At 39.8% G+C, this 12616-nt stretch overlaps 1 protein-coding gene across 12 annotated transcripts in view; it reads left to right on the top strand.

The window, feature by feature from the left end:
- LOC138741338 (low choriolytic enzyme-like) overlaps nt 1-12273 on the top strand; it is a 143077-nt gene extending 130804 nt beyond the window's left edge. For 11 of the 12 annotated variants that reach the window (XM_069895254.1, XM_069895331.1, XM_069895287.1 and 8 more), the window contains one exon: nt 10888-12273. In XM_069895254.1, the coding sequence (XP_069751355.1) occupies nt 10888-10994 (107 nt within the window). In that variant the 3' untranslated portion in view covers nt 10995-12273. Of the gene's footprint in view, nt 1-5942; nt 6090-10887 lie in introns of all 12 variants that reach the window. The other variant, XR_011343465.1, reaches the window with a different exon arrangement.
- The last annotated feature ends 343 nt before the right edge of the window (nt 12274-12616 follow it).

The raw sequence follows: 12616 nt of genomic DNA, 5'->3' as shown, positions 1-12616 counted from the left end.
CTGGTGCGAGTGGATCTTTCCCTTGCTTTAGTATTACTGTAATTATTGCTGTTTTACATGAATCTGGTAAGCTTTGTGTTTTATCAATCTGGTTGATTACTTCCAGGAGGGGCAGAATTAATAAGTCTTTAAATGTTTTATAGAATTCTATTGGGAATCCATCCTCTCCTGGTGTTTTATTATTTGGTAATGTTTTTATTATCTCTTGTATTTCTACTATTTCAAATGGTTCTGTTAATTTATTTTGTTCCTCTATTTGTAATTTTGGTAGTTCAATTTTAGTTAAAAATTCATCTATTTTGCCTTCTTTCCCTTCGTTTTCAGTTTGGTATAATTGTTCATAGAATTCTCTAAAGTTTTCATTGATCTCCGTTGGATTATATGTGATTTGTTTGTCTTTTTTCCTTGATGCCAATACCATTTTCTTAGCTTGTTCTGACTTAAGCTGCCATGCTAGAATTTTGTGCGTTTTTTCCCCTAGTTCATAATATTTCTGTTTTGTCTTCATTATGTTCTTCTCCAATTTATAGGTTTGTAGTGTTTCATATTTCATTTTTTTATTTGCCAATTCTCTTCTTTTAGTTGTATCTTCCTTCATTGCTAATTATTTTTCTATATTTACTATTTCCCTTTCCAACTGCTCTGTTTCCTGATTATAGTCCTTCTTCATCTTGGTTACATAACTTATTATTTGCCCTCTAATGAACGCTTTCATTGCATCCCATAGTATAAACTTATCTTTCACTGATTCCGTATTTATTTCAAAATACATTTTAATTTGTCTTTCAATGAATTCTCTAAAATCCTGCCTTTTAATCTCTTTTAATCTCCATCTATACATTCTTGGAGGGATGTCCTCTAACTCTATTGTCAATATCAAGGGTGAATGTTCCGATAATATTCTAGCTTAATATTCCGTTTTTCTTACTCTATCTTGCATATGAGCTGATAACAGAAATAGGTCTATTCTTGAGTATGTTTTATGTCTACCTGAATAATATGAATATTCCTTTTCCTTTGGGTGTTGTTTCCTCCATATATCCAAAAGTTGTATTTCTTCCATCGACTTAATTATAAATTTGGTTACTTTGTTCTTTCTGTTAATTTTTTTCCCAGTTTTATCCATATTTGAATCCAAATTAAGGTTGAAATCCCCTCCTATTAATATGTTCCCTTGCGTATCTGCTATCTTCAAAAAAATATCTTGCATAAACTTTTGATCTTCTTCGTTAGGTGAATATACATTGAGTAAATTCCAAAACTCCGAATATATCTGACATTTTATCATTACATATCTCCCTGCTGGAACTATTATTTCCTCTTCTATTTTAATTGGTACATTTTTACTGATTAATATAGCTACTCCTCTTACTTTTGAATTATACGACGCTGCTGTTACATGCCCTACCCAATCTCTCTTTAATTTCTTGTGCTCCAATTCAGTTAAATGTGTTTCTTGCACAAATGCTATATCAATTTTTTCTTTTTTCAGTAAATTTAGCAGTTTCTTCCTTTTGATTTGGTTATGTATTCCGTTAATATTTAAAGTCATATAGTTCAATGTAGCCATTTCATACTTTGTTTATCTTCCCTTTCCATTTCTCCATCATCACCTTTCCTTCTTATCCATTTCTGCTTTCTTGTTTTGAACACTTTATAAGACAACATTTCTAAAACATCAAACATTTTCCTTATTCTCCTATTTAAAACTTCTTTAACCCCATTCTCCCCTCCCCCTCCTGAGTTGCCCTTTATCCCTTGTCGGGCAACCGCATCTCCCCTCTCCATTTGGATTTGCGAATTCACTCGCAAACGTCAACTGATTTTGCAGTGACCGTAACTCCTCCCCACCCAGTCCCCCCTGGAAAAGATTTCAATTTTCATATGTTACAAAGGTCACTCTTTTAATTCTCTCCTTATTCCCTCTATTCCCTTTCATTCCCTTATTAATTCTTATCTATACTCTATATATTTTCCTCTAAATACGGGTACATTCATGTATACACACACATCTATATAAATATATACATATATATATATATATATATATATACACACACACATATACCCATATACACACATACATATAGTTCGTGGTCATTTTTACTCTCATTACATGTCCACGCCGCTGAAGATCCAGCTGCGCTGGATGGGTCACGTCTCCAGAATGGAGGACCATCGCCTTCCCAAGATCGTGTGATATGGCGAGCTCTCCACTGGCCACCGTGACAGAGGTGCACCAAAGAAAAGGTACAAGGACTGCCTAAAGAAATCTCTTGGTGCCTGCCACATTGACCACCGCCAGTGGGCTGATAACGCCTCAAACCGTGCATCTTGGCGCCTCACAGTTCGGCGGGCAGCAACCTCCTTTGAAGAAGACCGCAGAGCCCACCTCACTGACAAAAGGCAAAGGAGGAAAAACCCAACACCCAACCCCAACCAACCAATTTTCCCCTGCAACCGCTGCAACCGTGTCTGCCTGTCCCGCATCGGACTTGTCAGCCACAAACGAGCCTGCAGCTGACGTGGACTTTTTACCCCCTCCATAAATCTTCGTCCGCGAAGCCAAGCCAAAGAAAAAACATGTCTTCATCTCTCTGCTTGTTTTGTAGTTGTTCTGCAAATTTTCGTGCTTCCTCTGGATCCGAGAATAGTCAGTTTTGTTGTCCTGGAATAACTATTTTAAGAACCGCTGGATACTTTAACATAAATTTATATCTTTTTTTCCATAAGATCGTTTTTGCTGTATTGAATCCTTCCTCTTCTTCAGGAGTTCAAAACTTATGTCTGGATAGAAAAAAATGTTTTGACCTTTGTATTCCAGTGGCTTTTTGTCTTCTCTTATTTTCTTCATTGCTTTCTCCAATATATTTTCTCTTGTTGTATATCTTAAAAATTTTACTAAAATGGACCTTGGTTTTTGCTGTGGTTGTGGTTTCGGGGCTAATGTTCTATGTGCCCTCTCTATTTCCATTTCTTCCTGTAATTCTGGTCTTCCTAGGACCCTGGGGATCCAATCTTTTATAAATTCTCTCTTTGAGGCCCACTATCTTTATATTATTTCTTCTATTATAGTTTTCCATTATATCTATCTTCTGAGCTAACAGCTCATGTGCTTCTTTAACTTTTTTATTAGATTCTTCTAATTTCTCTTTTAAGTCCCCTACTTCCATTTCTACGATTATTTCTCATTTTTCCAAATTATCCACTCTTTTTCCTATCTCTGATATGACCATTTCTATTTTATTCATTTTTTCTTCTGCATTCTTAATTCTTCTTTTTATCTCATTAAATTCTTGTAATTGCCATTCTTTCACTGATTCCATATATTCTTTAAAAAAATATATATCCATTGTCTTGCCTTTTTCTTCTTCTTCCATTTCTTTCTGTTCTTCTTCTTCTTCTTCCTCTGGGTTGACCATCTGTTGTTTCCTTGTTTTCTTTTTACCCTCTTCTTTCTTGTTGTCGTTATTGTTTGTGATCTGCACCTGCTGCTGTGCTGCAGGTGTCTCTCTCAGCTGTGGAGATCGACTCCGCAGCTGTTCCCCCCTCCCGTCAGTGTGTTTTTTTTCATGTGTGGGTGCGCACTTTTACTCGGCTCCTCGAGCCATTTTTGTAGTCCCGAGCCCGGGACTTCCACTGACCTGAGGGAGTGGGCTTCTCTCTCCGCAGCGGGCCTCCTCGGACAGGTAAGGCCTTCACCCTCTTCTTCCGACGTTCTTTCTTCTTCTCTTCTTCCCGTTGTTTTCGACTTTTCTCTCTTTGCTGCCATTTTCTTCTCACCTTTATTTTTACTTTGTTTTAAATTTTAATCTTGTACCTTTGTGTTTTGTGCATTTATTTTTAACTTTTCCGGAGAGGGCTGGAATTCCCTGACCGGCCACTACTCCATCACGTGACTCCTCCCAAAGAACTGCTTTTGTAGGATTAAATTCTTTACGCCTTTTAATAACATTCTGACTTAAGTCCGCATTAAAAAAAAATTCTATTTTGAACCATCAGAGGGCATCCATGATTTCTTGCATTCTGAACCACCAGTTTCAGAATTAATTCCCTATCTTGGTATCTCAGACATCAAATCAAAACTGATTGGGGTTATTGACCAGGCACTGGTTTACTTCTTAAAGCTCAAAGTACTCTAACCAGTTCCAGCCCCTCTGGGAACATCTCAGTGCTCAACACCTCTGGTATCCATCAACGAAAAAATTTCACTGGATCCGATCTTTCAAAGTCTTCTGGTAATTCCACAATTTAGACATTGTTTCTCCAACTCTGATTCTCCAAAGTCTCAATTTTTTTCAATAAGTCCTCCTTCTCAACTCTCCATTCCATAAAAGAATCATCATATGTATCAAATTTTTCTTGATACTGACCAATAGTGTTAACACAATCTTCCAACTTGTAATCCATCTTCTTCACTTTTTCTTGCACTTTATCCACCTCTTTGGCTTGTTTCACCATTTCAGCCATAACATTAGAAATATCATTCTTAACACTAGCCAGCTGATTTTTAACAGAAGTAAAACTTACTGATATATGTTGTAACATTATCTGAAACTGGCTGTCAAAATATTCTTTAGATTCAGTAAAAGGCCTTCCCTGACCAGTTTTAAGTATTTCAGGCAAGTGCCTGAAAGTGCAAGTGCCAGATCAGGCTCGCTGATCTGCTCTTCCTCAGATGTCTTGCATGTGGAGGTTCTCTCCCCTTTCTCCTGCCCCTTTAATCTTCTTCTCAGTCACTGCAGCTCCCCTTGGGTATGGGGCCCGCTCCCAATTGATCCAGACTCACTGGACTGATGAACGGTAGCCCCGCCCTTGGGGTTAAAAGTGCTCCATATGGAGCATTCAGGAGGGGAGCTCTGGACACCATCTTTCCTGGGGCTCCATAGTCCAGGCGCCAGCGCCACCGATGACGCTGCTGGAAATCGACGTTGCCCATGGGGGGAGGACTACTCGAGATCACAGGCTCCTCTTCTAAGGTAGGCCAAACTTCTTCCAAACTTGTTGATGGTCTTAAAGTCGGTTTTTTTCATCGTTTGAGCTCTAATCTTCTTCACAGTTGTATTTAGTTGCTTGTTAAATCTCAATTTAATAACTTTTGATGTAGTTTAAAGTCATTCCAAAAAGGGCTTTTATATAAATCTGCTGGGAGAGATGTTCCAACACGTCTCTCTCCTATGCCATCACGCCACGCACCCGCCACCCCCCCCCCCGCCCCCCCACCCCACGTGCAGCCAATCTTTGAATCTCAGAAAAGACAACACAGGTATAATTTTGTCAAAAGAGCATTTTATTGTGAGGCATACATGCAACACTAGAAACTACCTTAACAACGTTTGAAGTAATTATGGGAGGACATATTATCTCACCACTCCCATTACTCAAATAATAATCATCAAACTTCGAACCGGCAAGTTCTCATTTAATGCTCCATTATTTTTCGTAATGCTTGTTGGTTCACTAATATGAGATTTCAAAGCTCAGTAGTTGCTTTTTCACATGGTCCGAAGACCATAGGGTAGATCAAAAGTCCTCCAGTATGAGGCACAATTCAATTGGCAGCCTGCAAAATTGCTGCAGTGAAATTTTTCCCCTCCATCCCAGAGGTTTATTGTAAAACTTGTTAAATGTTCTTTCATTTGACCATCCCACCTGACAGAGGATATTCCAAATGGGGACTTCCAGTCTACTAGGTGTAGACGTAGCTCCCACTCTGGTTGAGTGAGCCCCAAACCAAGTGGATCCACTCCGGCCAACCTCATGGTCCTCTTTAGCCATCTGGCCAAGTCTGAGAGGATGCTGCTGATGCAGTTTCCTCTAACATATCATCAAGAATCTCTCTTCCCCTCTGATATCGCGAATACATTCAATATATTGTCTCAGATACTGCACCACACATAATCTTTCATACTTTAATTTAAACTTTGTTCCCATACTACCAGGTTTATTATATTTCAACAAGTCATGAACACGAAATTCAACAAAATCATTTTCCCAAAGGATATAGTCCAAGTGTAAACAAGTTAAAGTCTGTATTCTTTGGGCTGAAGTCAAGGCCACAAACATGCGCAATTTCCGAGATAAGTCACGTAAGTCCAAAGTGTACGTTGGCGATAAATGTTGCAACAAATCCAACACAACTTTAACATCCCAGATGGTGTGATGACGTGGCATAGGCGGATGTAAGATTCCTCTCATGAATCTTGAAATCCGGGGATGATTCCTAAAAGAGTGTTTGGTGTCTTGTAGAGTCAGGAAAACCGTCAAAGCCCCGTTGGCCATATTGATAGCACTATAACTGGCTACATGAACATAAAATAAATCAGTGAGGAAATGCAAAATATCTAAAACTGAAACATAATTAACATTTAAACTCTCATTAAAACAAAACAGTTGCCATTTATTATCATAAGTGGCATATTGCTTCTCAGTTGACTTTCTCCATGAAGTACAAATAATGTCCAACGTTTTCGGCTGCCTTTTATGCTGAACTTTTCATGCCAATCCTGCAACATAAGAGATTGAGATGAGATGAGTAAAGGCTGTTCTTGCAGCATCCAATTCAGCATTGGGAACCTGGACTGGGAAGGCCAATTTGGCACCACCAGGAATCCTGTCCCCCTGTCCTCCTAAACTTTGTACAGGCATTAGCTTCTAATGAGAAGGGGGGGGGGGGGGGGTGGGGGAAAGCATAAAAATTAAATTCTGCCCAATCATTCATAAAGGCATCTACGGCTTCTGCCTGGGGGTCTGGCAACCAGGGTGCATATCTCGGTACTTGGGCATTTAAACAAGATGCAAAAAGATTGATTTCTGGCAACCCCAAATTCTGTACTTATTTCCTCAACATCCACTCCATTCTATCATTGAACTTTCTAGACATTAAATCCTCCTGATAGTTTAGAATCCCTGGCAAATACGCAGCTGTAATCCAGATATTCCTTTTAATACAGCAACTTCATGTCTGTATTGTGAGCCAGTTACGTGATGGGGACGTCAAACCTCCCATTTTATTCAGGTATGCTACTGATGAGGTGTAGTCTAACCTCATCAACACATGTATACCCCTTTACTCTGCACAGAACAATTTCAGTGCTAACTAGGAACATAGGAAGTAGGAACAGGAGTAGGCCAAAAATGGCCCATCGAGCCTGCTCCGCCATTCAACTGAGCTGCCAACATTTCTAGGCAGTTAATGTCAGATGCTGATGCCAATCTAATCTCTTGAATAGTCCATCTGCCACTGGCAGAGGTAGATGTGCCCCATCCTTCACCATGAGCATCTGATCGAATTTCCATATCAAACTTTCTAATCTCTATCGTGGTATAAGCCTCCAATACATTTGTTGTCCACCACGCAAGTTTTGCTCTAGCCTCTTGCGATAAGCTCATGGGTCTATCAAAATGACCCCTAATGGCCTTTAAGGCTTGTATTTTATCTCTTGTACTTTATCCCTTTCCAGGAATCTATATTTTAGCAGACCGTACTGAACGGCTGGGAAAGCATCCACCAATTTCCCAATTACTTTTGCACCTTAACTATAGAGGGATGTGATTCTCCAATCAAAACACTGAAAGTCTGAAGAATTTCCACCTTTTTATCTTCTGGCAGGGTTATTCTCATAGATTCTGTATTTAAGAGGAACCCGAGGAATTTAATTTCTCTGGTTGAGCTGAGGACTGATTTTTCTGGGTGCATAATAAATCCAGGTCCTGCAGCAGTGCTATAGTGGCGTTCACAACTCTCTATGTTTCGCCCATGAATCTACTGATCACTATGGCGTCATCCCAGTAACCGATCACCATTTGACCCTCCTTACTGAGCCGGGAGAAAACCAGTTTCAGCAATTTTGTAAATATTCTTGGTGCCCAACTAAGTCCATTAGGTAGTGCCTTATATTGACACAATTAGTCCTTCCAAATAAACTTCAGGTACTTTCTAGAGAGCGGGTGTATAGATACTGAATAGTAAGCATCTTGTAAATTGACGGATGCCATAAAATAGCCCTTACATAATAATGGCATAAAGATCACTCTTGCTCCCCCACTTCTCTTTGGCCTTGTGAATATGTTTGAGACAAACTCATTCTCTTCCCAGCAGTAGCATTTTATTATGTTTTTGTGTTCTAAAGCCATAATCTCTTTATGTGTAGCTTCCATGAGCTGAGGGCTGCGTATATAATTGTATAAGCCCTTTCTCCTAACTGGAGCGAATTTCTGTGGGTCAAACTCAATTTGAGACCCAGACATTGGATGCTGTGCATTAGCATCAGTAGTAAGATTACACCATTGGCTAAAGAACATTGTTAATCGACCACCCATTATCATAATTAGAAAATGAGCTGTCTATAGGTGGTGCTCATTTTTTGGGCACACTTGGCCTGAGTGGCTATGCAATCTGGCTCGACCTCTGTGAAGAGCTTTGGGTGGAAAAATTCTGCTGCCGCTGTCTCCACAGAGGACATTGCCCTAAAAAATGCCTGCGTGGTGGTGCCGCCTGAGAAGGATGTCCTCTCTTAAAGTCTCCCATATACCTGCAATAGAGGTGAAACATAGTAGTTGCTCTTGCCTGTACTTTCGAGCTCTGGCTTCCGCTGCTCATTCTGGTCCTTCACCTGTTTACTCAGATCCTCACCAAAGAGAATTTTAGTGACAGGATTAGCGGGTTTATTAAATGAGCATAGCGAACATTTAGATCAGGCTTTATGAGCTCCTTTTGGAAGGCATTAAGTTTATAATTGGCTTGGGAGAGCAACCCCAGGACATCTTGTTTGACTCTGTTATATCTGACAACAGTGTCTGGGCAAATGCAGTGATACCTTTAACCAGAGAGCCCTGTAATCTTTGCAGCTTCATGTCTTTGGCTCTCGTGGGGACATTCAAATTGTCCCATATTGCTGGGTGTACCTTTGGTACATCCATCTGAGGGCAATTAGCTGGGCAGGGGTATTTTTTTAATTGAGTCCTCTAACACCGTCTCTTTGAAGACATTAGATACCAGATATGAAATTGACCCCACAATTTCTTCATTGAAGGGTTGCCCAATGACCCTCGGTTCTGCAAATTTTGCTGCAATAGATGGAACTTTTCTCTCATCCCAACCAATCAGAGAAGTATTTGGGGTTGGGGACTCGATTTCCACGTCCGGCCCCTCGGGCTCTCCCTCATCCCATTCATATTGGAAATAAGATTCTTCCCTCTGCTCAGAGAGCATGTGGTTTACTCATGATGGCTGATATCATGCCGTCCAACTTGTTCAGTCTTAGCAAGATCTCTTCATTGGTCATATGCTCTGCACTCCACCAGGCTTTTGTGATGGACCCCGATCGAGTGGATGCCCTTGGATCAGAGACACTTACGTTGCCTTTTGTGTGGCTGGTGGTCATCCTCGCCTGTTGAGTGGATGGATTAACTACACCTGACAAGTGGGTCGTAGAGCAGCCAAGCCTTGACTTACTAAGTGAAGGCACCTCCTCTTCACTGCTGCTACAACTGTGGAGACAAGCCCTCATTGAGCTCGCCTCCTACGGCAGCATTTCTGTATCACTGCCAGACATGTCGGACCCCAACTTCAGTGAAGCTAGGTCAGTGCAGCCAGACTTGGGCTCCACCCTCCATGAGGATATGCCGCTGTCGCCTGATCCCATCCCCAACAGAGGTAGATCGGCTTGCCCTGACCCAAACCCCAACGGAGTTAGGTTGGCATTGCTACTTCTCAGCAGGTTGACTGCTCCCCGGCAGGCCCGCTGGTTCTTCAGCGCTTCGATCGTGCTGTAGGAGCTCTGTGAACTCGAGGCCTTTTTGCTGCACTCGTCTCCCACCTCAGGGCCTGGGAACTTCCCACCATCTGCCCTGGATCACTTTTTGCTCACTTCCTTCGAGGTAGAGCCTCCCTGGGGTTCACGCTTGACCTCCATATGTTGGTTGGATCGTCTTAAAACATGATTTACTGACTTTTTTTGACCTTTTGTCAGCACTCAAAATGGTGTCTGTGCTGTGATGGATTGGATGCATATGCACAGATGGGATCTCATATGAGCGAACCAACGGCCATTACGAAAAATTATATCTTAATACGATGGAACCTTTTTGTCTTACCTCAGCCAGGGAGGCATTTTTTTGTTAATCACTGATTTATATAATTAGGTGTTACTCTTCATCTCTTGTTTAATTAAGTTCACTACTTCTTTCACCATCAGTTTCATTACTGCGTCAGAGATGCAACACACTCCATGGATTGTTAACTAACCAATATTTTAAACAAAACACTTGTTTAGATGTAGCAAAGCTGAATGAAAGGATACATGTACATACTAGGAAGCAAACTCAATATTAGGCTCTTTACAGCTGTAGTTTATACTCTATTTCTCCTGGAGTCAGGGAAAATGGCTAAGGTACAAAGCGAGTACTTAACTTCATTCTTCACCAAAGCTGCTGAAGTCTTAATACATCATGGAGTTCTAAAATGGTAAAGCAAAGGTATAGTACTGTAAAAGCAAATAGTATTTAAAGTAGACAAGTATATCCTAGTCCAAATGAGATGTATCCCAGAATGCTGAAGACAATAATGGACAGACTGTGGTAGCGGAACCAAAAGTTATGTACACTGCAAGTGGTTGGATCTGGAAGGCACTAAATGTTAATAGTCATGGAGGCACAATTAATTGTTCCATTCAGATGCTGCCAGCTCTGGACTTCTTATTTTTATTTTCATGTTACAGTAAGTAAACTGTAAGCAATCTGTGTCTGAAAGAAGACATTGAACAAATTATTTCCAGTACTTCTTGTTTCTAATTTTCAACATTCAGTTGCAAATTTTATCTGCTGACAAGGTATTAATGTATTCAATTGCTGGAAATTATTAAATCTAATTATTTTATATTGCAGATAAAAATCCACCTACATTTTCTGGATCCTCTCATGAGAGTTACTGCAACAGTTGTGCAGTTGCTTCAGGCATCTTAATAACGTTTTTGTGGAAAACATCATTGTAAAATAACTAGGATATCATCAATTGTTTCTCTGAGACTCGTTTGTAGAAAGTTAACATCAGTGTATATCACCAATGTTTGACATTATTTATGCCTTTGAACACATTCATCGATAGCATCTGGAACAAAAAGCACTAATATTGCTCTCTGAGATGGTAGGCTAAGAATGTGACATATTTATCTGAAATTGGAATGCTTCTGAAACATTGAATGAATTAACAGTTATTTTCTAATTGTCAGGAAATAAATTTCAGACTTCAATCTGGTTTATGTTCCCATAATACTGTCTTGCAACATATTCCCAGTCTTAATGGAATAAAAACTTGGCCTACAAAATTCTGATCAGACAAATTGTTTATCTAAGAAAGAGATTTTATTTTCAAAATTCAGAAATATTTTGTTATGTGATAAATAGGTCCATATTGAGATGGATGGAAAAGGTCTCGTAGATGCATCCTTTAACTGTGAGCAGATCTTGACTGGAATCATTCTTCTGGTTAAATTATATTGATCCCATTGAAATTGTCTGATGTTGCATCCAATAATTTGTCTGAAGTAGTTTAACAAACATAGGTTTGTTACAAATCCACCAAAAATCCTCAGTTACCAGATGATAACTGACTCAATGAAGTGTGCCAGGGCCACATTGGACAAACCCTTCCAAGTGTGAGGGCCAAATCTGTGAAAGTCAAACAAGATTGCTTCAACATGTTTTATCCAATCCTTCATCTAAACTTATACTGCTAGTATGTGACAAGTTTGTATAAGATTATTCTTTTACACCCAACCTAATTTTACATTAACTTTCAAATGGGATCAAAAATAATTGTCTGATTCCAACTTACTTCATTCTCATGATGTGGATGAGATAAAAATTCAGGTTGTTCTTGCAGTGACTCAAGCTTGGGCTAACCAATATCTGACAGATTTACCTGAAAGGGAGTCAAGAGGCTTTGTGGCCACTTTTGGCATGTCTTAAATCACTCAGTCTTTCATTAATTACACACAGCATCCATATTTGGTCAATATTTTTTCTTCATGTGGCTCCCAATAGAAGGAAAGATGATAGAGTCATCAAAGTGAACCAGGTGATGGGTTCTACTGTTTGGCATTAAAATTATAAATTCATAGTTTGCAGGAATGAACAGCTGCTGCAGGTTGAAATGAATCCAACTCCATTCTGATTCACTGGTCACTGGCATGTTCATTTAATGCCCTACAGATCAAGCAGTTGTATATTTCAGTTTGAAATTATTTGCGAATAAAATGTTGCTTTGAATAAGGACATGTTCCCATTCATTTTATTTTGGAAAAGCTGACGTGTATGAAACCCATGAATCACCATGATACTCTGCTTCTGAAGGAAGAATCTGTCTATTTTCAGTAAGTTATTCTCCATCTTTGCTGACATCTTAGGATTGCAGGCAGCTGCTGCACTCGCGTTCATTTGGTTTTGGAATGCGTGGCCAATCACAGAGCAAGTCACCCTGCAATAAATGAAAGGACAAAAATGATGGAGAGGTGGCTACTGTTGGAGAGGATGGGCAAAAATGTTTTACATGTTGTCTTGGGTAAACTTATACCTCTCATTTTGTTCATTTTAGATTGGTCACAGTGTTTGAGCT

This window comes from Narcine bancroftii, chromosome 1 (assembly GCF_036971445.1).
Source record: "Narcine bancroftii isolate sNarBan1 chromosome 1, sNarBan1.hap1, whole genome shotgun sequence".
NCBI classification, from domain to species: Eukaryota; Metazoa; Chordata; class Chondrichthyes; order Torpediniformes; family Narcinidae; genus Narcine; species Narcine bancroftii.
Note: the sequence above shows the minus strand (reverse complement) of the source record. Positions and strands in the feature narration are given on the sequence as shown.